We start from the raw sequence: 24,136 nt of genomic DNA, 5'->3' as shown, positions 1-24,136 counted from the left end.
GGAGCGAGGAAGCATGTTCTATTTGAATAGTGAGATAAATCCAAATTCTAGGAGTATAGCAAGTGAAGGCTTTGCGTGCACTTTCTTGCAGTTTTTTGTCTCAAACCTGAGGAGACTCCTGCCTTAATTGTTGTATAGTCCAACGCGCTTGATATTGCTTGCCAGATATGGTGAATTTCAAATTTTAAGCAATGTTTCAGGGTTTGAAGGTAATGAAGTTGGGGAGGGAAACGGGGGAGCTTTTTCAGTGTGGGTGACATTCTTTCAAGCTTCTTGAGACACTTGGTCAGATGGATGTTTGCGGGCAGGGCGCTTAACAAATTGTAATGAGCTGTTACTTGTTTATCGTGTCTTTTTTGAGTTGTTAAGTCTGAAGCTGGAATTTCTGGTATCCTAGATACCTGGCTCAGTTGATCAGTTTGTGGTCAGAAGCCAAGGAAGGTCATATTTGATAACCATTCCTGCACATGTTTTTGGGGATAATTTAGAATTTGCAAACTGGTTGTTCTGTCACAAACGTGAAGGATATCCCATTCGCTTTATTGCAAGTGCTATAGGATATAACGCAATCTTGCTCATCTTAATTAGCGTGAGTAAACTATGGCATACCCAGGAAGTGCAGATTTGAATACATTTGAACAATATGAAGGGTTAGTACCTTCCACGATACCAGGAGCCCCAATCCAAGTAATGGCCACACAGACAAAACCGCTCCCGACATTTTACAGATATGTGCCTTTGGGGAACATTGATAATAGTGGCCATTCCATAAGCCATTTCTCCCATTGATGTGGGGCTAATGTAACCCATGTGCAGCATCCCCAGTGGTGCAGGCGCTGTTGAGTCCACTAAGGGAAATGCTTTGAATCTGCCAGAAATAGGCGAACATGGACAGAAAAGTACTGCTTTTGTTGCAGTGCAAAGACTTCCGTCTCTACAGTACCTTCCACTAATATTCAAAAGGACCAATCACTCGTTCAGTTCCACAAACAACTGAAAATTCAGTCCTTCCATCAAGGGTCTAACCATGTACTCTACAAAACTAACCACACAAGCTTCCCATACTACAATGGGTTCCTTGTACTTGTTAGTCTTCATTATCCACCATGCACTCCGGTGGGATAAAGGCACTACTACAAGTAGAGCACCACAAATGTATATTTAACATAAAAACATTTACCCAGTAGATGTAAGTGATTAATGATATTTCAGCAGCTTTTAGTATATCTAATTTGACTGCATTTAGTCAAAGTGATTTTTTGTCCTTTCTAGTTTCTTTTAACTTGCGGCCTCAATCTGACTTCTGACTTAATTCCAGGGCCGGATTTTCAGACCAGTGCAGTAGCTTCCCCACACTAGTGGTTGAAATTCCATGGGGAAGCTGATCAGAAAGAGGGATCATTTGTGCAAGTAAGGTGCAATAACTCCGATTCATGATGTTCTCCCTCGTTCTAGGCAGGAAACCTCAGAATTGTGTCATGATTTCACTCCACAGGAAGATCTGCAAGTTGTGGTAACAGATTTCTCCTGTGGTGAAATTACTGTACCTTAATCGGCCTGCTCAGAATAAAACCGTGTACTGCCTTAGACGTTCTCAGTCCACAAGGATGCCTTGTTTTGCAGGGTCATGTTTTTCTGAAGTTGACCTAAGGAAGTACAAATGTATTGAAGAGCGCAAAAGCTAAGCTCTACAATTGTCTATTTCTTTTTACAGGACAGCTCTACTACTCCAAATGTGGAGACACCCAGGTTCCTTAAGGCTCACTCCCGCTGTGGCTCTGGGATCCAGCCCAGACGCTCATTGTCGCCAAGCCCCACACATTCGAGAGCCCTGAAGGAAGTTGGGAGTCCCAGGATGGAAAACAACCACCAGGAACAGGTGAGAAACAAATAGGGTGGCACCTGCGTAAACAGGGGTGTGTTAGTAACTGTTACACCGGAATAGCTTTCGGTAAGGTGCTGTAGACCATTTATTTATTTATTTATTTATTTAAATTCTTATATCGCGCAGGAATCAATCCCGTAAGGGTATCTCCGCGCTTTGCTCATCAAGGCAATAGCGTTACATTAGCAGGGTAGTTATTACGGTGAGGGTAGTTATTACGGTTGGAATGCTTCTCGGAAGAGTAGAGTTTTTAGGGACTTTCTAAAGGACAGATGGTTGGTAGTCAGTCTCAGATCAGTGGGAAGTTTGTTCCATAGAGCGGGGCCGATTGAAGAGAATGCTCGGTCTCCCTGTCTGGATTTTTTTGTAACTGGTGGTTTCAAGAGGGCTTGATTACAGGAGCGAAGTGACCGACCGGGTTGATACAGCTCTAGTGATTGGGAAAGATATTTGGGACTATCTCCATATAAGCTTTTATGTACCGTGCAACAAATTTTAAAACTGATTCGCTGCCGTATAGGAAGCCAATGCAGCTCTTCCAACAGGGGCTTGGATGGAGTCCTAGGTGGTGCGCTCATGACCAGTCTAGCCGCCGTATTCTGGACTACCTGCAAACGTCCCACTGCATCCGCATTAGCAAGTGTCAGCAAGGCGTTGCAGTAGTCCAGGCGGCTAGTAACCAAGGCCTGTACGAGAGTCTTCCTATGGGTATCAAGAAGGTATGGGAAGACACGTCTTAAAAGGCCAATGGTGTGAAAGCACAATCCTGCAATATGGTTAGTGTGCTCCTTGAGGGTTAGTTTTTGGTCAATTTTTACCCCTAAATTTTTGACATGTGGCTTTGATGTTGGAACTGGACCCAGGTCCAGCGGCCACCAATCGGGAGACCACAGAAGATTCGCTTTGCCGAAGAGCATGATCTCTGTTTTTGCCACGTTGCATTGGAGGCAGTTTGCTGTTATCCAATGTGACACTGCCCTCATACCCTCAGCAAAGTTTTCCTTCACTTTGGGGCCAAGGGAGCTGAAAGGGTAGAGGAGCTGAGTGTCATCAGCGTAGGAGACTGGTGTGAACCCGTATTTTCGTACAATCTCAGCAAGGGGGGCCACATAAACATTAAACAATGTGGGGCTAAGACAAGAGCCCTGTGGCACCCCTTTTGTGAGCACCCTCGAGATGGAACTGTAGGGGCCAAGGCTGATTGATTGCGATCTTCCGGAGAGGAAACTCTCCAGCCAGGATAGTGCTAAGCCTCCTATCCCCACTCCCTGCAAGCGGCTGAGAAGGATGTTGTGGGACACGGTATCAAAGGCCGCAGACAGGTCCAACAGCACTAGAATCATGGAGCCCCCTCTATCCTGTGACATTTTGATCTTGTCAGTCACCGAGAGGAGGGCTGATTCAGTGCTGTGGTTGGGCCTGAACCCAGATTGTGATTGGTCCAGGCCCCCTGTCGCCTCGATAAAGCTGGAAATGATGGTGTTAGCGTGTTTCTCAGCCAGTTTGCTAATGAAAGGGAGGAGGGAGATAGGGCGAAGGTTGGAGAGCTCTGACCAGGGTAGAGTGGTGTTTTTACGAATGGGGTTCACAACCGCTTCTTTCCAATGTTGTGGGAGTTTTCCTTCGGCAAAGGAGAGGTTTATTAGTTTATGAATGGATGGGCCTAAGGATTCTGTCAAGGAAGGAATCACTTTAGCAGGGATCAAGTCGTTAGGGGAACCGGTCTTCATGTTGGTAATGAGCATGTTCAGTTGCTGTAAGGTTATTTCTGGAATTACATGTAGAGTATTCCCAGGGGTCGTCATAAGGGGGGTTTCAGAGACTACATTCTTTGGGGGACCTGCAACTTGCATGATTTTTTTATATATCCCCTCAATTTTGTCTTCGAAAAACTGGGAGATATTATTGCAGAGGTCTTGGGAGAAAGTGTCTGGGCTCTCACACATTGCTGGATTGGTGAAGGCCTTTATGACCCTAAATAGCTCTCGAGTGGAGTTGCCTGCCTCAGTGATTTGGGAGGTGAGGCTGATTTTCCTCGCCTTTTTGATGTTTTTATAATAGGAGTTCATAGCTACCAGATATTGTTCCTTATCTTCCTCCTTACGTGTCCGTCTCCAACACTTCTCTAGTTTCCTACATCTTTGTTTTTCTATTTTGAGGGCCTCAGTGTACCATATTTCCCTTTTAGCTATGATTGGCTGTTTAACAGTTTTCTGAGGGGCTAGAGTATTAATGGCTGATGTCAGAGAGGAGTTAAATTTGGAAAGAGATGTTTCTATGTCATCCGAGCTCAAAAGCACTGGTTCTTTCCAGATTTGAATAAATCTGGCAGGAGTGACTTTGTGCCATGGTCTGCGTTTAATGGACTGAGTGGTAGGGTAAGTAGTGGGTTCAAGGGGATGCAGGAAAGAGAAATCTAACATTTTATGGTCAGACCAATGGATGTACTTGGGAGGATGACAATAAACTTTAGGAAGGGAAGTGAAAATTAAATCCAAGGTGTGTCCACCAGTGTGGGTGGGACCATTATTACGGAGGTGGAGGCCTAGTAAGGCGAGATCAGTTACAAGTGCTATTGTATCAGAGCGATCTGTAATGTCAATATGGAAATTAAAATCACCAAGTAAAATAAAATTTTCATTGGCTTTAATGTATGGAGCTAGAAGCTCAGTTAGGGCTAAAGAGAACCCAGCATTGGGTCCAGGTGGACGGTATACTAGTGCGCCTTTCCAGTATACTGTGGGGCTAATTTTGAGGTGGAAGATGATTACTTCCATAGTAGGTAGCAGTACTTGTTCTAGAATTCTGATGTTCAGAGTATTTTTGTAAATAATAGCGATGCCGCCTCCTACCTTTTCAATTCGGTCCTGGCGAAGAATTTTGTATCCCATGGGTAACCCTAAGGTGATGGTGGGGATAGTATGGGGTTTGAGCCAGGTTTCGGTAATAAAGCAAATCTCAGGATTAGTGCTGTGTAGGGTATCCCAAAGTTGTACATGGTGTTTGGGGAGGGACCTTACATTTAACAAAAAACTTTTCCAACCTTTAGCAATAGAAGGATTATCACAAGGTAGCCCAGTTACAATATGGGTATGGGTAGCTTGAAAACCACAAGAAATACAAGAAAAAGGTCCTTCAGGACATGTGGGTAATCTGTTGGTACATATATAATTGTCCTGGGGCTGTAAGGAAAGAAGATCCTGTGCTGTGTACCTTGTTAGAGGAGCAGGTAGTGGCATGGCCATTATACCCGGAAAGAGGCAGAGTGGAGAGCCCCTGGCCCCGTCCTGTCGCGGACGGGCGCAGACGGGCTACTCTTTGGCTACTCTTCAGCTCCACTGCGCGCGAACGCTGCGCGCTCATGGAGAGGCGAGGGCTAAGTAGCCCCGCGAGACCCAGCTGCTAGAGCGCTAACCGCCAAGCAGTTGGAAACAGGAAGTGGTGTCCTCCCCCTTGCAATCAGAGGGGAAGACGAATCCGAGATCTACAATGCGTCTCCTATGGCAGCGTTACACCCAAACGATGGAAGTGTGGTAAAGTGAGTGTGAGCAATGTGAATTAGCAAATTTTTAAAAAAGATTAAAATTCCGTATTATATCACAGAGTTAAAAGCAATGAGCAATCACATTCACAATATCGAAAGGAGCGCGAGCTCTGTGCTAGAGCCTGTGGCGAGCAGCGGGTCAAAGGTACTGCCACTACCCCTTACCGCATCGCGATGAAGTCAGGCTCAGCCTAAGTAGCCCCGCGAGACCCAGCTGCTAGAGCGCTAACCGCCAAGCAGTTGGAAACAGGAAGTGGTGTCCTCCCCCTTGCAATCAGAGGGGAAGACGAATCAGAGATCTACAATGCGTCTCCTATGGCAGCGTTACACTCAAACGATGGAAGTGTGGTAAAGTGAGTGTGAGCAATGTGAATTAGCAAATTTTTAAAAAAGATTAAAATTCCGTATTATATCACAGAGTTAAAAGCAATGAGCAATCACATTCACAATATCGAAAGGAGCGCGAGCTCTGTGCTAGAGCCTGTGGCGAGCAGCGGGTCAAAGGTACTGCCACTACCCCTTACCGCATCGCGATGAAGTCAGGCTCAGCCCAAGTAGCCCCGCGAGACCCAGCTGCTAGAGCGCTAACCGCCAAGCAGTTGGAAACAGGAAGTGGTGTCCTCCCCCTTGCAATCAGAGGGGAAGACGAATCCGAGATCTACAATGCGTCTCCTATGGCAGCGTTACACCCAAACGATGGAAGTGTGGTAAAGTGAGTGTGAGCAATGTGAATTAGCAAATTTTTAAAAAGATTAAAATTCCGTATTATATCACAGAGTTAAAAGCAATGAGCAATCACATTCACAATATCGAAAGGAGCGCGAGCTCTGTGCTAGAGCCTGTGGCGAGCAGCGGGTCAAAGGTACTGCCACTACCCCTTACCGCCATTGTGGAATGCACTGGAGAAATTTCTGCCCCGGTGTTAGATGATTGGAATATCAGGTAATGGTGCAATCCAAGGGAAGTAAAGCTCTGTGGCTGCATTTTTGTTAAAACTAGTACTGGAAAAGAAGGCAGAACTAGAATCTTTTTTGATGCACAGCAGGGTTGGATGATTCGGGAGGAAGTCGCAGATTCTGTATCTATGTATTTATGTGGCATTTTTATGGCACAAACCTAGCCAAAAGGCAACGGAACACAGTACATTGTTAAAATCAAGCATAAAGACACGACTGAGAGAGGAGATAGCTATTTGTGGACTGTTTATATCAACTGTTAATGTTGTGGTTTAGTGTTCTTTAAAGAGGTGCGTCTTCAACTCTTTCCTAAATTGAAGCAGCACTGAGGCGGTCCTGAGAGATACAGAGCTGTTGTTCCAGTTCCTGGGTAAATAGAAGGAAAGGGTCTGCTGCTATATATTTTTTCTTTTGTACACTTAATACGCAGTCTGATGGTGTTCTGGCTCTGGGTATGCCATGAACGAACGGAGATGATGAGATTGTCTGCAATTAGGTGGGATGCTGGCTGTTATTGCTTTGTAAGTGATGCAGCTAGTTTTGAAGATGGTGCGAGCAGTAAGGGGTACCAATGGAATTCTGTCAGGATGGAGTGATGTGATCATACTTCTTCTTGCCTGGATGAGATGTGCTGGGGCCTGTAGGCTGCCCCTAATGGGTGCTAGTGTGAAGTATAAAATGCCATTGAGCAGGGATTTACCACCATTTAGAGCTGAGATTTTGATGGTTTGCACAGCAACGCTGGTACCAGACCCTCGCTGTGTGTTTTTAAGGGGGTAAGGTTGATGTCCAAGGTGAATCCAAGTGACTTGGCGTCCACTGAAAACTGGGGGGTCGAAAAAATTCAAGGTCTGTGTCATCGAGCCAGGTTTATGCTGTTTGTTATTTGTTGACCTTGAAAAATAATTGAAATAATTTCTTCCCTTGATTGAGCTTAAAGTAGGCACTGAACATCCAGGTCTGGATGATGTGCAGGCTGTGTTAGAAGCAGTGGATGTCTGTAGCAGAAGAGGCTTTCAGGTGGAGTTGTATACCATCAGCATATAGGTGATTCTTGATGCAGTAATCTGTGAGGAAAACACCACAAACAGCTCCACGTAGAGGCTGAAAATGAATGGAACCCTGGGGCACTCTGCAAGTGGCCGAGATCTTGTGGGATCTGGAGGTGTCCATGTGACCAAACTGGTGCTTGTTGGAAAGGTGGGTGAACTAGTGATGGGCATTGCAGGTGAATCCCATTCAAGACTCCCGGGTGCATATGAAGGTGGGAGGAGTGAACTCTCTTAAAGGCAGCTGAGCGGTCCAGTATTAGCAGGAGATAGGGGTCCTCCTAATCTGTGCTCCGGGAGGCATTGTCGACGATGTGCTGGGTAAGAGCCTTTGTCCCGCAGAGTGATCTGAAGCCAGACTGGTAATTGTGCCGGAGCTACTTAGTATTAATGTGATTTTGAAGTTGAACATAGACTGCTTTTCAAATCTGCTGCTCATGTTTGAGTTGCACTGGTAGACAGCGCTGTTTGTAATGCTGGCAGTACTGAAATAGCAACATGTTAAAGAGATACTGGAGAAAAACAGGCACTGGCAAATGCAATTATCCTGCCTTATTATGTGAAAGAGTTTCTTCATTCATTAAGTGTGAAACTGGGAGAGGAGATGACTGAGAATTATTCAGTGGCTGAACAAATGAATACATGAGTGAGTATGTGATTAACAGTATAAGTAGAAAAGTGAGTGCATGGTAGTATGTTTGATGGGTAAGTGTATAAATCTATGGATGAAGGTGCAAAAGCAGTCTGGTAGGACGAGAGTAGTGTGGTGAGAATGGGAGGGATTATAGCAGTGGGAGAAGGAAGAGGGTATAGGGTTGTGAAGGCTTGAGTGATTCTGGGCACGCTTTGGATGGGTGCGAGTGCATGGATAGATGTCTGCATTAATGGGTGTACATGAGTGGATGAGGTGTGCAGAGGAAAAAAGATAGGAAAGTGCCAAGAGTGAGAACAAGAGTTGAAACTGATAGAGAGGCTATTAGCGAGGAAGAACAGGTGAGAGTAAGGAACACAAGCTGTGAGTCCAGTAGACTGTGGGTTTTGTCCATTGTTTTTAATCACCATGTTATTGAAGTGTATGTGTGAGAGAAACTAATGGGCCAGAAGCCAGTACTGAACGGTAGAGGTCTGGCCGATTGCAGACCGACAAGCAGTCGACAGACTCCAAAGAGGCACTAATGTATTCAAAAAAGTGATGGATGGAATGCTTCAGTTAATCTTAGCCACTGGTAATTACTCTGGTTGCATCTTAGTCCATTAAATTTTGTACACCATGCAAACTCAGTTTGGATACAGCCATATACATATAGTCTTGACCCAGCGCCAGTGAAACACTCCAGTCTGAACTGCCAGCCCAGGTCCTCCCTGAACAGGAACACAAGCTAACTAGGACTGGTTTCACCCTAGTTAGGGCTCATCAGCCATGTACAGGTTGGTTGCAGTTACAGTGTGCACAGGACCCACGTCTGGGCATACTTGTCCCACTTAGGGTGACACCCTAAAGTATAAAAAAAAGAGATGAATGGAATGCTTGAATTAATCTCAGCCACTGGTAATTACTCGGGCGACATCCCAATCCACCGATCAGTGTATTGTTGCATACACAAGAGGAATAATCAACAGCAGAGTGCCAATATTCTTGTTCTGGAAACATTCTTCAATGCTAAGGTGAAGGCATTTTGCAGACCATGAAATAGCACTACAGGCCTGAATTGCACTTTGAGCTATATATACAAACACAGGTGTATTTACCATTCTTTCAAATATCTACTGAAGGTGAAGCTTGGAGTGTACTGTAGCCTCAGTAATAATCAGTCATGTGACTCAGAGCCTATAAAGCCCCTTGAAGGGGACGTGGCTAAGATGGTGACCGAGTAGGACGTGCCTGCTCGTCGCTCCGTCTCGCCGACAGGTTCCACAGCCTAAGCACTGGCTAGCTGGGCCGGGGGAGAGACCCTGGGCTTACTCTTTCCCTGCGATGTACTTGTGCCAAGCCCAGAGCCAATCCGGAGTGCAGGAAGGCACCCCCTGACGGTGCAGCAAGACGTCCCGGCTCCCCCGCCTGTGGGACTTTGAGAGTAGGGCAGAGCGGTCTACCGCAGGTCTGGGTCGCAAGGCCTGTGCGGAGGCGGGGCCAGTACTAAAGAGGAGGGAAACACGGCTGAGACCAGCGGCGAAGTACAGCCTTTCCCCAGAGTGCAGCTGTCGGGAGCCAGCACCCCTTACTCCTGCTGCAGAGGAGACATCCTGGTGGCAGATCCCGCAGCTGAGTGGCGACCAGTGACCGCAAAGAGCCCGGAGACGCCCCCCCCAACCGAAGTGCTCCGACAGAGGTCAGTCACACGAATATACCTTTAAATCCCGCATTCTTTTACCCCGCGGTCGTTACGGCGACCACGTTGTGATTCCGCATACCGGAACAACGACTTGCGGGGGGGTCGGGGGTTTAGCTGGAAGTTGGAATAGTATAATATACTATTCCAACTCCAGTCTGTGCGGACACTAGGGAAGGTGTTGGATTTTAAATCCAACACCCCCCCTCCCCCCGCAAGTCGTTGTTCCGACTTGCGGAGTAATGGTATGCAGAATCACAACGCAGTTGTTGTAATGACCGCGTTGTGATTCCCTGCGGGGTAAAAGATTCGTTGTAAACGCTGTATACCCAGTCACACCCCTGGTGGGGCGAGAGGGGAGTTGGCGGCGGCCCGACAGCAGGCGGAGGGCACATCACAAAGGCAGCAAGCCCCAGTAAAACTGCCTAGAGGAGTGCTAGAGGCAGACAAAGGGGATCCAGCTGGCGGCACTAAGCGGCCATACTTTGGAGGACAGGAGGCCTACCCGACAACCGACATAGAGACACTATGAGGTGCTGTTGCCCTTGCCTTTGATGTAAGGCCCTGGCTCAGCTGGTGAACTGGGAAGCCGGATGAAGTGTGAAGAGTGGGTTCCCAACTGCGGGTGTAGTGCCGATCACCGCAGCCCCCTGAACACCGAGAACAGACATGAAGGCCCCACCCAGTGTCTTCTGTACCGCGCGGCGGCAGCGGTCAAGTTGGCTCACTCCCCTCCTCATAGACCTGAGCGGCATGAGGGCCGGTCCGGAGGCCCGCCAACAGATCCTCCGCACTGAGAGACCCTGGGGAGTGGGGAGGAGACTGACCCAGCTGGCACTGCACCTGGTAACAACACCTTTCTGCAAGCTCCTGCTAACTGCACTTCATCCGCCCTGTGGGGAACTCTCAGCTGATTCAGTGACAGCCGCGCTGAGTACCATACACAGTGTCCCAGGCCACATTGAGGACGACTCGAGAGCACTAAAGAATTCGAATCACCTTCCCCACTGGGGGCGAGTCCCAAGCTCGGCAAGATAGCAACTGGTAAAGAGAAGAAGGAATGCTCAGTGAAGGAGCTTCTTAAAACGACTCCCGCAGGCACTGAAACACAGAACCACCCTCCGGGGCTTCAACGGATGCAGGGGTGGAAGATGCCAAGGCCCCTATCACTCGCTGCTTCCTGGAAACACTGTTTGCCTCTCTCAAAGATGACCTGCAGACAGTGAAGAAGGAGCTTGCACAAGAAATTAGAGATGTCCGTAAAGATCTTGACTTGTTGGGGGACAAAATGGATTAGTTGGAAACGCAAGGCGCTACCAGAGACGTCGAGGAGATAGAGCAACTGCAACAAGAGGTCCTCCACCTCAGGGACCAACACCTGGACCTACAGTTGTATACTGAGGACTTAGAGACTCGCTCCCACCGGAACAATATACAAATCTAGGGTGTTTCACATGGAGCGGAGGGACAAGATTTTGCCTTGTTCGTGGAGGAGCTCTTCTGCTCTATCCTTGGAGCCACACCACATCAAAAAATTAAGCTCAACTGAACATACCGGGCTGGCCAGAGAAGACCATCTCTGGCCCCGCTAGCCAACATCCTTACATGCGTCCACGATTTCCAGCTCAAAGAAAGAATTCTGTTGAGAGCGAGAGGCAACCACCTAGTTGACTTCCGGAGACATAGAACCCTACTCCACCAGGACCTCGCAGCCTCCACATTGTAAAGAAACTGAGAATTCCGGCCAATCATGCTCCACCTGTGAGCCAAGGAGGTACCATACTCCTGGGGCCACCCATTCCGGCTAATATTTCGATGGGAGGGGAAGACGCATCAGATCCGCTCACTAAAAGAAGCCTGTCAATTGCTGAACATAGAGGAGGAGGTGCAAGTGGACAACCTACCGTTTAGCAACAGAGCCAGACCTACAAAAGACCATAAATGGCAGACAGTGAACCGCTCACCTACCCGTCTTAGGCCAACTCCAAAACGATTGCCAGGGAGAGAAAAGCAGTTCAGGCCGCCCAGAATGAGCAGCACGTCGCTGCACTGCGAACAGACCATGAAGAGGTCGACCTGGGGCCCTGCAGCCCATTTTCCAGCAACCCTCTGCCCTAGACGGTGGGGGGTGCCCAGGCGGGGCGGGCGGAGCGGACCCTGTTGACATCTCATACCACCACTCATGGGTCTAACCGCCCAGGACATGCTATATGTTCACCAGTTACTGTTATTTGTTAGTTGTATTGTTCAAGAGGGGTTCAGTCCTCCTCCTATCTAAACATGCACAACACTGATCTCAGAGGTTCCCACAAGGCAATGGCATTGGTTCCTGGCACCCAGTGAGACATACCCTGGGCAGTCCTTGCTGTTTTATCCAGCAGACTAAATTTGTACCGCTGTATCCCCAGAATGATTAGATGAGTACACAGCTCACAATAGTCTTCCTGAGCGTGAAAGGCCTCAATAATCCAACTAAAAGACAAGTCATCCTATGCTACCTTGAAAACACAGGGGCGCACATCTGTGTCCTTCTAAAGACACACCACCTCCCGGAGACACATTTAGGTTATGCTCTAAAGCTTTCCCTCACCAACTTTTTTTCATACCATACTACAAAAACAGCAGGGGTGGCCATCCTCATTTCCTCCAAGTTTACCGGACGAATTGGCCCCAAGCAGGTTGAACTCAAGGGTAGATTGTTAGCCCACACCTTCCAGCTTGGCCCTCACACTTTCACCATAGGCTCTGTGTGCACGCCGAATGGGGGTCAGGAGGGTTTCCTACTCAGGGCGGTAACAGAGATTACTAGAACTCCTGACAGGATGATACTAATGGGGAGTGACCTCAATTTGGCCTTTCGACAATGAAGCAGATTTTTCAGTCCAATGACAAGGGCAATCCGGAGACCTCACAGACGATGGTAAACGCATGCTTGCAGATATGCACTGGTCGATATTTGGCGGAACCTCCACCCTACAGATAGAGAATACACTTTCTATTCTCATTCCCTCAAGACCAACGCCAGGATACACTACTTTCTAGCTACTGAATCTGTTTTGTCTCAGGTACAACAGACATCCTGGCTCGCTCGCTCTCAGACCACTCAGCGCTGAGTTTGACACTAGCCCTTTCAGATACCCGTCCCCCACCCCGGACTTGGAGGCTTACAGAAACTATGCTCCATCGCTCAGAAGTCATACAGCAAGTTAGGAAAGCGATAACCGATTACTTAGAAACCCCCATAGCAATTCTTTGGGATGCCCTGAAGGCAGTTATTAGGGGGGGGAATTTATTGTCATTGCCTCATCAGATATTAGGACCTGCCAGGAGAAGCGAGACCTACTTCCACATAAAGACTACTAGAGGCTGCTCGTGCCCAATTAGCGGGTCTAGATCTAGATAGGGCTGAGTAGGCAGCACTGAGATTGAGGCACACTTTCTACACAGAGGGAGACAGAAGTCGGAGACTATTAGCCAACAGGCTCTGAGTACAGAGACAAGCCTCTGGTGTCTCATCCGTGGTCAACTCGCTTGGGCAGGAACAAACCTCAGATCAGAACATTGCAGAAACTTTCCATCAATACTACGCAAAACTTTACCGAGCGCAGCAACTCCCTCCAGCTGCCTTGGCCCAGTACTTGTAGGGGGTAAGCACCACAAGGCTCCAGCCAGACCAGGCTGAATCGCTCTAAGCCCCGATCAACATAGAGGAAGTGATCACAGCCATTTCCACATAAACTGCTCAAGTCCCTGGGCCGAGATGGCTTCCCCTCTCTTTTTTATAAAAACATTTTGCTCCACATTGGCTCCGGTACTCACGAGAGTGTACAACTTAATCGGGATTTCTTCTGCACTCCCACGAATTATGCTTGAAGCGTCAGTAGTGATGATACCTAAGCCCGGTAAGGATAAGAGGCACTGCATGTCTTACCGACCAATCTTCCTTCTCAACGTGGATTTTAAATTACTCACAGGGATACCACTGCTGCGCCTCTTCTCTTCGCTGACAACACAAAGCGCCTCTTGCATATTATAGATAAGGCCCAGCGCTTTGATACTGAACGCATGATCCTTTCCATCGACACAGCAAAAGCATTCGACAGGGGACACTGGCCCTACCTAGCGGTGACCTTGAGGCATTTTGGCATCCCGAAGAGATTCCCGAGTTGGATATTAAGCAGTTACACCATCCCATCTGCATCCATTCGAGTGAACGGATACTCATCTAACTCCTTTCTTATCCAGCAAGGTACGAGGCAGGGATTTCCTCTTTCCCCGCTTCTCTTCGCTCTCTACATGGAGCCAATGGCCCAAAGGGTACATAACAACCCCCTGGTGTCTGGGGTGAGCTTTGGAGGGGAGGAATACAAGATTAGTTTGTATGCGAACGATATAGTAGCCACCCTGGAAAATCCCCAAATCTCTTTTCCTACCTTCTTGGTGGAACTGGAACTTTTCTCGCAAGCGGCATACTTTAGAGTCAAAGTCCACAAATCACTATACTTAGCCTGTCCTTATCCAAAGCCATATTAGCTAACTTGAAGCAGGATTACCAGATACAATGGTCCCAGGAAGCAATACCCTATCTCGGCATCCAACTCACAGCTAGCATACAACGCACCATCTCGCTCAACTACACTGCACTACTCCAGCAGATTCGGGAATGCCTACACAGGTGGAGGCCTCACTCCCTTTCTTGGCTAGACCACATCGCAGCCATTAAGATGACAATCTTACCAAAGATTTTATTCCTTTTCCAGGTCCTACAATTAGAGCCCCCACCGGGAACAATATGCTCAATGCAGCGAGACTTGGAACACTTTATCTGGTGTGATATGAGACCCAGGCTTCATGGAGAATTATGTTACCGATCCCGTAAAGACTAGATATCTCAAACCTGCAGGAGTACTATTGGGTAGTGCAGTTAAGAGCATTTGTGGAATGGTTGCACCCAAAATCCGGAAAGCACTGGCTTTTCATGGATAGGACGGTAGCGGGCCGGGCCCTATGGGGGATCCCCTTTCTCACTAGACTGCTTTCATGCTAGGTCTGGAGGCAGAGGCCTACAACCAATGGTCCAGAGAGGGTCGTAGGTCTGTCAGTCACTTCTTTGACGCTACTGGTTCGTTGACATTTGAAGATTTTCGCTCACTACAGAATCTCCCGGAGTCCGAGCGCTTCCGCTCTCACCAGATCGCGATAAGGCACAGTGTGCGATAAGGCACAGAGACACCTCACTCCTTTTGAGAAATGGTTAGCGACTAAACACACAAACTCTCGCCTAGTAACGGAACTACACTGCCAACTCAGAGGTGCCCCGAAGACCGATAAAGCCCCGGGGCAACAGAGGTGGGAAATGGAAATTTTGAAAACACTCTTGGGGAAAGAATTTGGCAGATATACATCACAGAGCGCTCCACACAGAACGTAACGTCACCAGTATAGAAACTGCCACCAAAACAGTTACCTACTGGTACCTAACCCCTCCAAGAATTCACATAGGCAATCCAGCCCGAGACCCCTTGTGTTGGAGAGCCTGTAGCTCACTGGGTACACTAACCCATCTATTGTGGGAGTGCCCCCATATCTCTGGCTTCTGGTCACAAGTAATGGATGACATTGACACTCATTTTGATACACAAATCCCTCGCTTCCTGGCATAAATGTTACTAGGCCTGCCAAACGCTCTCACTTTCCCGCTTGAAGCGTGTAAAAGTTAACAGATAGCCCTGGCTCTCGTGGCTGCCCTCCAGAACATCTTGATCCACCCACGCTCCCCACGCATCTAGGATGGTGACACCGCTTATGACAGACCTTGGGAATGGAAAGAATGTCTCTTTCCCTCGCCAATCAGACACCTTCCTTTCAGGACCTCTGGAAACCATTCTTATCTTTACTCACCTCTGAATTTAGGGAACTAACCTGTCCCAATTATCTGCGCTTACGACTCGCCGATCCCACACCTCCTGTACCAGGCAACTAATCACAAGCAACCGATCTAGGTGCTCACATGGGCATAATACTACAAGTGGATAGGGAGAAGAACTCTTTCCTTTTGGGGGAAGGGAGCGACTTGTGGTATTAATTGTAGTATCTTCATTCAAAAGCTATCTTGCATTAGCAGGGCTGTAAGAATCATTTAAATATCTACTGCGTTATTGGTAAATTCATGTATGTCTTGAAATCAATAAAGAAATCTTACACCTAAAGCCGCTTCAAGTGGCCAACATGCGCTTGGGGGTGCTGCTCAAAAACAATGAAGTAAAAGCACAAAGTTAAATAATCAGTAATGTCTACCGTGGAAGAAAGAGCTGATTTCTTGAATAGCTGTGATATGAGAAGGGGTCTCTAGGGCTGGACACACCTTAAAGTTCTACATTTCCCACAGTGCTCACCAAGGGGTGAGGAACGAGTAAGGGCAGACACTAGAAAGAGTGGGGGAGGAAGGAAGCGAGCAAGGGAGAGAAAAGGAGAAACAGGTTAGCGGACGTCAGAGTGCAAAAAAGAGGACGAAAAGGAGAGACGAGGGAGAGCTAGAGAAATAGTATAAGGGGCAAGGGGAGAGAGGCATTGATAGACAGTTGAAGAAGAGTCCTGAGAGAACATGGGTGATGGAGTGAGGGAAACAGGGAAAGATAGAAATGAGGAACAGATAAATACAGGTAGAAGAGAGTTTTAGGGGATGAAAGCAATAGAGATTTGGAGACAATTGCCAGAAACATAAGAAAGGAGACAGGTATAGGCAGAGTGGCCGTGTGTATCGAATAACTTTAATTCTCATTACGTTGTTGTTCCTACCTTGAAACTTTTTCCGGCACCACTATCCCCTCAGTTCTTTTAGAAACAATCTTTGTAGATTGTAATTCACCCTTAAAATGTACACCACACTGTTAGATTAGGGTTAACATCATCATCTTTGAAGGCTTCCAACCACCTAAAATTGCACCTTTTTAATTAGTAGACTTTCTTCTTTGCAGCACAAGACTTAGGATGCAGTCTGATTCAAGATTTTCCAAAATATTTATTTATATTTCTACTTCTCCACACCTCCAGGTCCATTCATGACTAAAGTCTATACAAGTCTTCTTCCCTCACAGTACTTTCACTATATACAGTGACGGGATGGTAAACTTTGAGACATACTCTAGTCTCATGCACACGCAGTTTAGTAAAATGTGCACTGCGTGGCTTGCATTCTCTGCCCACTATCTGTACCAAATATTGCATCTCCTATATTTGACCTTCTAGAGGTGATTTTTTCAACAGTTTTATATAGGCATGGCCATGCAAATCACATTGAGGGCATATACTACAACAAGCAATATGTGGTGGAAGGAATTACTGCACCAGTTTTCTGAGCGATTCGCCAAGAGTAATACTGTTCGGTATTCATTGTTGTGAGTATTCAGGATAAAATGTTGGAGGAAGATCCTTTTCCATAAAATAAATTGTCTAGTGTGGCTACTCTGTGTAGTCCAAACACAATACGTTCTTTCTTTTCATACTGTTTAGGATTGGGCAGTGCCAAAGTGGGATTTTCTTTTTGAAAATAATTTTTTTTTTAAAACAATGACCCCTTTGGCATGGGAGTTTCTTCTCATGACGAGCAAGGATATATGTCCACCCATCTAAATTAGCCAGGCGGACTTATAGTCAAAACAACGGCCCTTAGTCCGTCAGAGGAGTTTGACCACTGCAGAGACAGAGTAGTCTCCGTCGTCGTCAAACTATGGTCCGCCCGAATTTAAATCGGATGGGTGGACCAGCCTCGGTGGGGAGGGAATTCCGTCACCATTGTGATGGAATTCCCTCGCCTCTGAGAAATAAATCAGACCCTTAATCTCTCATTATCAATTTAAATGCTTGTTATTGTGCTGCCATGTTTGATGTATAGGTCTTTGTTAAATGTAAAAAGACTCTACACCCACGGGTGGTAGTGTGCTACAGATGCATACCAAATAAATAAATGTCTCTATTCTTTCATGCCATCACGGTACTCCAGATACATGTTAAAGGTGTAAGCATCGACTTTGTGTCCCACAATGCTCGCAATGCGAAGAAAGTTCATCTGCAACGTTCCAGATCCCTGCAAACACTAACGGAGGTGCTCGATCAGAAACGCAAGGAACAGGAGGAGTACAATACCAAGCAGAAAGGCCAAGTACCCCAATAGTATGTACACAACTACCTTTATTTTTTTTTAAACAATTTTAGGTATCACACTAGATATTTCAAATTGCTTTTCACTCTTCCCTTCCTATGTCCTCCCACTTATTTGCCTTTCTCGTTTCTTGAACCCCATTTCTCAATTTCTATAGCTCCATTGCCCTTTTTACTAACTCCCTCAAACTCTTCTTTCCCCTTGGGAGATTTTGTGTCTTTTCTCTATTCCCTCCACTTTCCTCCACGCATCTTTCAGCAACATGCCATCATTCACCTGTAAAATGTATCTGCCTATTAGATATGAATTATCTACAGCTCCGTGCAATATTTCGAAACTAGGAAAATGATCCCTTTTTAGATCACATAAAATGTACTCTTTGTACACCGGATTTATTATGATGCATGTTACTTCAGAATGTACAAAATATTATTTTGCTGCTCCTTCGAACCCCCAGAACTAATGATGGCTAATTTCAACCTAAGTCTTCTTTAGTCAAGCAATGCTTTTGTCATATGCAGTGTCTGTATGGCAAAATAAGATCCGTAATCAAACCCTGAACACACCCCATTTAGAATAAATTGCAGTGTAGGGTTTTTGCATTCTTTCATCACTTAAAAATATTCATAACTTTCCACTCCCATACTGTTATGAACCCCAATGTACCCCGATATAGGCCTAGGTAGCAACATGACCTTTTAGCTACATTGCGTCTTAGCTTGCACTGCATAACGGTTCTGGCTCTGACCTTTTACCTAGTTATATATAGGCTGAATAAATGTCGATCCGTTTTCTCATAAACTGACCTCATTTATTATTTATGAGGATTCCTAGTATCATATCTTAATCCCCTGCCCAAGACGTACACAGCAGGATTACTATCTTCTGTATAATAACTCTGTACAAAAGTCACTGCTAACGTCATCCTTGGACGACAGGTCGGCTATACATATACATAATGGCAAGCCATTACATATCTAGGTAGAACCCCCAAGGGTGCTTCTTGGGTATAAAAGAACCACGTCTGCGCTGGGTAACCAGAGGAGAAGCTTCCACACTGACATTAGTCGCTGAGGTCCCAGCCTCCAGAAGCTCCAGCACACAGTGGTCGGACATCCCTTGCGGGGTATCCAACTTGAGACCAAGACTGGGTCCTTCATTCTCTTCCATCAGGTAATGGGGTTGGCTCTTTCCTAGGGGATTATTGGCTTAACACCCACATACATGCTAGGTACACTTAGGTAGGGTTTGCATCTTAGGAGTACACTTGATTTCTGTCATGTATCTATATGCCTGCATATATTCACTGTTTTAGCACCATGGTAGAATTCTAACTTATATGTACTCTGCTGGTGCTTGTAATTATATACTTTTGTTTCTGTCTAATGAATGTCACAGCAAACATGTCTTATAATAAAATGATGTTCAATAAATGCTTATTGAAAACGTCCCCATTGTTTATTCTGTTTATCTCTCTGAGACTAAGTTAGCACGATTTACTGAGCGAAAGGTACTACACTGTTTCCACAATCCCTGAAGGATCAAGGGTTGTCATGTTCGATAGTTGCCAGAAACATTTTGCTCCATGGTAAGGTTAGGGGGCTTATGATGGCACTGTAAGCTAGCTGGTCTAAAGGCTAACATAGCCTTTGGGGATGTCTGAAATCAGTCTGGACACCAATCGTCTAAGTGCACAGATCCTTTGTATTAGGAACTACACAACAATACAACATTTATATATGCACCATTTGTTTTCACATGTACGACAAACTAAATTAATGGCTGATATTGTTTGCAGGTTTGGTGGATATTGTCAAATTTGACACCTATTGCATAATAGCATGCATATAATTTATGTTTCATCCAGTACTTTATTTATATAAAAAAAAGTGCTGATGCTTGAAGCTCTACTCAGAAATCAGACATTGGGACAAGGAAACGTGGGCGCGCTCAGTGCCAAAGCTGGTCATTTTAAATCCACCTCATGCCACTGTAATCCACTGCCAGACACTCTTTTCCTCTTTATCTCACTCTTGCAATTTCCTGCTTCCTCTCTTTGTGACAGATTTCCGTCTTTCTCTTCCTACTTCTTTTCAATATCCATTACTTACTCTCGGTGAATAGCTAATATGGACAAGCAAGTGCCGGTGCCCAAAAATAAGAGCTGGTGGCTCTCACTGGCTCAAATTAAGCACTGGTTGAATCTGTTGCTCTGTGCGCACCTTCCAACCCATTTTGCTGTTCTCATCTCATTTTATACCTTTTTTAATGATTTTGTGTACTTTTAACTTTAGTAACTTCTTGGGGATTATCAGAAGGCAGAAGCACTTGCCATCATAGAGTATGTACTAACCATTGTGTGGCCCAGTTTGTTCTCCCACTTTGACATTCTCACAGCCCTTTAGTTCAACTATCCCCAATGCCCATCAGTGAATGTTGCAGAATGTTTTATTACAAAAAGGGTGCAGATTATCTTCATCTGTCAAATACTATAGTAACTGAACCTATTTACTGCACATTTATGCATTTGCACTTTAGGGCTCCATTTAGAGTGAATGTTTGTGAACTCTTGGCCAATTTTACCCAAGCAATGTAATGCCTTGCCTTCTTCAAGTTAAAGTTGTGGCGGTCTACAAGAAGAGTTCCACAAGATATTTTCGATTTTTTTAATTATGTCCTGAAATCTCATGTGTATTGCCATGGAAAAGGTGGAGTATTTACAGTTTCAAATATTCTAAACAGTTGAAGAGAAATACAAAACACATTATGATGTGTGATATAATAATCCTTTCTGATGGATACTTCTTCCTGCATATTCCTCACCTGCTGAAGATCCCAGGCTGTAGACTAGAGCTGACATTTTCTGACATAACCTTCCCATGGCATTAGACAGCGCCGGCTCCACTACAATCAAGGAAGTACGGTCGTGGTGATGAATCATATAGCGCTCATGCCAGTGCCCTGACTTTAGTTCCTTTTTTCCGTGCCCTTTGATGAGGATCCAGAGTTCTCCTTAGAGGTTTTCGCCTCAGACTTTTTTCTCAAGAATATTAAACATTCACACTTTTAGTGCTGGGGATTGGTGATATCACCTCCAAAAATGTCAGAGTGTAAACCGTGTCAGAACTGCGACAAAAAGATGTCCATCACAGACCCGCATGAAGACAGTCTGCGGTGTGTGGGCCCTAGGCTTGATTTTCTTTTATATGACCAATGCTGTAGCATGCTTCCTGCGGCCATTGTGGCGCATAATTCCACTATGTTTATGGCACATTTGGCTTAATGGCATACTTGGCCCAGACTGAGATCACACTGTTGGTTTTCTCTGCCATCAAAATCTTTGAGAAAGAAAAAAAGAAAATATTAATGGAGTCCCCAAGACAACGACTGAGTATGTCACCTCCCCATACTCAAAGTGTCCACCAGAGTCTTGGTCTTTAAAGCCGGAGTTTACAGATATTACCGCACCTCAGGATCCTCCCCCTGCACCGCCTTTGCTAATACTACTATCAGTGCTGGTGCAAGCTACCCCAAGTTCCCAGTGCCGATACTCGATCCCCCCACTCTTCCTCCATGCTGTGTCTGACAGGTTTCGTCCCACACTGAAACAAATTTTACCCCTAGAGGCAATGTGAAGCCCGTATGGGTTCCTGTCTGCAGGTTCTTCCCCATTGCTGAGCATCTCTACAGTTCTTCTAAGAACTGTTCTAAAGTCAGTCAAAAATTTACTGACACTGATCATTGGTCAGTTCTCCTGGTGCATATACCGATGCCAGGCCCGGCACCGTCTCCCACTGAGCCTCCACGTTCACAGCTGCCTTAGCTTACAACAGTTCCTCTGCAGGAGGTACCAAAGAGCCCAGTTAACGCCCACTGCTCAAGAATAGAGGCTCAGATGATAGAAGAGGAGGCATACTCAGCTGGTACAGATTGGTCTCATTGAGCCTTATGGCAGTGCATAAGCTTATTCTCTTGGATTCGTATCCTCTAAAAATGCCAGAGGGATAATCCCAGGGCACAGGTGGCAGTAGTAACCTGTTGTTCCCATCTTATTCTTCTGAGAGAGCTGACTATCTAGCAATGTAAAATGCTATCAGTTAAGGCAATTCACCCACATATTGACATTGAGACTGTGCTGCATTTCCATTAGGGACACTGTCTCCTAGGAGATAGTGAGGGAAAGCTAGACTGCCAACCGCAGTAATCTTCAGTAATAGTCTGTGCACTGGAACATATAGCATTCCACATTTTGCCTGGAAAGGTGGCCATATTTATTAATGTAGACCTCTGTCCCTTGTCACATAGCATCATGGACACTGAAGGGTAACCTTACCGCAGTGCACTGGAAGCTGATGGACATGGAGTTGAAGAGGTTGCCCCTCCCTTTGGTGGCTGCGCTCCTTAATTAAGTGCCCTTGCTCAGAGAGGCTGAGTACTACAACACTATAACTTGGTTCGTATTCACTATGAGTATAGAACGTAACTAACCTACTATATTATATTTGTCCAGGTGACCATCACCCTTGCAGTGAGTACATTCCATTACATAGGTTATTACTATCCCATACCTCACCCGTGTTGGACCAGTCACCCTAACTACTACTTGCCCAATGTCGGTAAACCTTTGCGTTTTACTTGCGTATTCCAAAATTCTATTTCAAGCCTTTTAACTTTTCTAACTTATTTTTGGTTATCCCTTCCAGATGTCCCAATTATCCTTTTTTCTTGAGCGTCCCCCCCGTACCACATTGAGGGTTGAAAGGTCATCAACAAAAAAACAAGAATTTGATATTGGCTTAATAGTTTTATTGGTGTTCATTGCTTGATAAGAAAAATACAAAACAATTTGTACTTCCCGCTCACTTGTCTTGTGGCACTTTGGATAGTGATTTTCTTGTTCACTGGGATACATAGCAACCATATATTGACTGTGACAATAACAGCTGATGTCTAATTCAAGCTGTTTGGGATACATCATGGTCTGGATATGAAGTTTCTTTTGAAATTGATTGTGTACAGTCAAGTGGACTGATTAATGAGAAGTGAATTGAAGGATACCAATGAGAACCATTGTGATTAAGAAAGTATTAATGTCCCAGGTTCCCATGGGTTTAAAGGCGGCTCTTGTACTATATCGGTCCTTAAAATAACAGCACATTCCTTCCTAAGGTGGTTACCCCTTTTAATCTGTGGAAGTCCATTATGCTCGGTTCTATCCTCCGTACCACAGCACCAAGGAAGAGCACATACACTGGCTAGATCCAAAAAAAGCAGTCAGCTTTTACACTGACCACACTAAATACTTCAGGCCTGATCAGCACCTTCTTGAAGGATACTCTGGCAACATGAAGGGCAAATAGCCCAGAAGAGGACCTTGTCCCACTGGATAATTTGGTTCATGAAAATGTGTTAGGCCTTCGAGAAGAAAGAGCCACCTCATGGACACCGCCCCCCATCCTACCAGGCAAAATCTTCTACATAAGCTTTGGCCAGGGGTGTTCCAGTTTGACTTCTTTCATCTCGTTCTCCTAAAAAGACCAGCATTATAGAACTCACTCACCTTAAACATGAGGCTTACAAATACTTAAAGCTTCAGGAAACATGTAATGACTTTCTTGTTTGGTTAGGCAAATTTTCAACATCAACCCTTTCGGAGAAACTTGATAAATGCTTTCATTCACTCACTTATCCCTCCAATGTAGGGACATAGCTTGGTATAATCTTTTGTAGTGATCATCATATGATATATGACAGATAATACTTGTTCTACCTGTAATTATAGTTCTCCATCGTGGGACATCATCAGTATTGATATCCAGCTCATCCAATCTCCTCTACTTTTAAGACGTGACCTTTTTTCCAAACAGGTTTAATTAAAAATGACGGTTGTGGCTGAGGTGCACTGTATGGTGGGTGCTTGCCTTTGTTTTTGCGCCTCCATTATATCTCCACAATTTAATTTGGTTAATGTAAGTATAACCGTTCTACTTGCCACATGTTTGCACTTGTTGAATTGTTTTGTCTAACAGTCTTCATGTACTTCTGCTTTTATTTTCGTGTTTGCAGTTTGTTGGCACTGAAAAACAACTGGCGTAAAGAAGCTGAAGAACGACAGAAGAAAATACCTGACCCATCAATGCCCCCAGGGCACACCATGATGCCAGAGCAGGAACGACTTGAAACTCTGAACAATCTCAAACAGAGTAAGTAG

General features: G+C 45.6%; 1 protein-coding gene and 1 long non-coding RNA gene across 2 annotated transcripts in view; one reads left to right on the top strand and one right to left on the bottom strand.

Moving 5' to 3' along the window:
- LOC144798450 (uncharacterized) overlaps window positions 1–24,136 on the bottom strand; it is a 1,486,395-nt gene that overhangs the window by 695,081 nt on the left and 767,178 nt on the right. The gene's annotated exons all lie outside the window — the stretch shown is intronic.
- ENKD1 (enkurin domain containing 1) overlaps window positions 1–24,136 on the top strand; it is an 87,280-nt gene that overhangs the window by 45,758 nt on the left and 17,386 nt on the right. The window contains exons 5-7 of the mRNA XM_078669325.1: window positions 1,715–1,879; window positions 17,767–17,936; window positions 23,992–24,128. Of these exons, the coding sequence (XP_078525451.1) occupies window positions 1,715–1,879; window positions 17,767–17,936; window positions 23,992–24,128 (472 nt within the window). The remainder of the gene's footprint in view (window positions 1–1,714; window positions 1,880–17,766; window positions 17,937–23,991; window positions 24,129–24,136) is intronic.

Source organism: Lissotriton helveticus, chromosome 12 (genome assembly GCF_964261635.1).
Source record: "Lissotriton helveticus chromosome 12, aLisHel1.1, whole genome shotgun sequence".
NCBI classification, from domain to species: Eukaryota; Metazoa; Chordata; class Amphibia; order Caudata; family Salamandridae; genus Lissotriton; species Lissotriton helveticus.
Note: the sequence above shows the minus strand (reverse complement) of the source record. Positions and strands in the feature narration are given on the sequence as shown.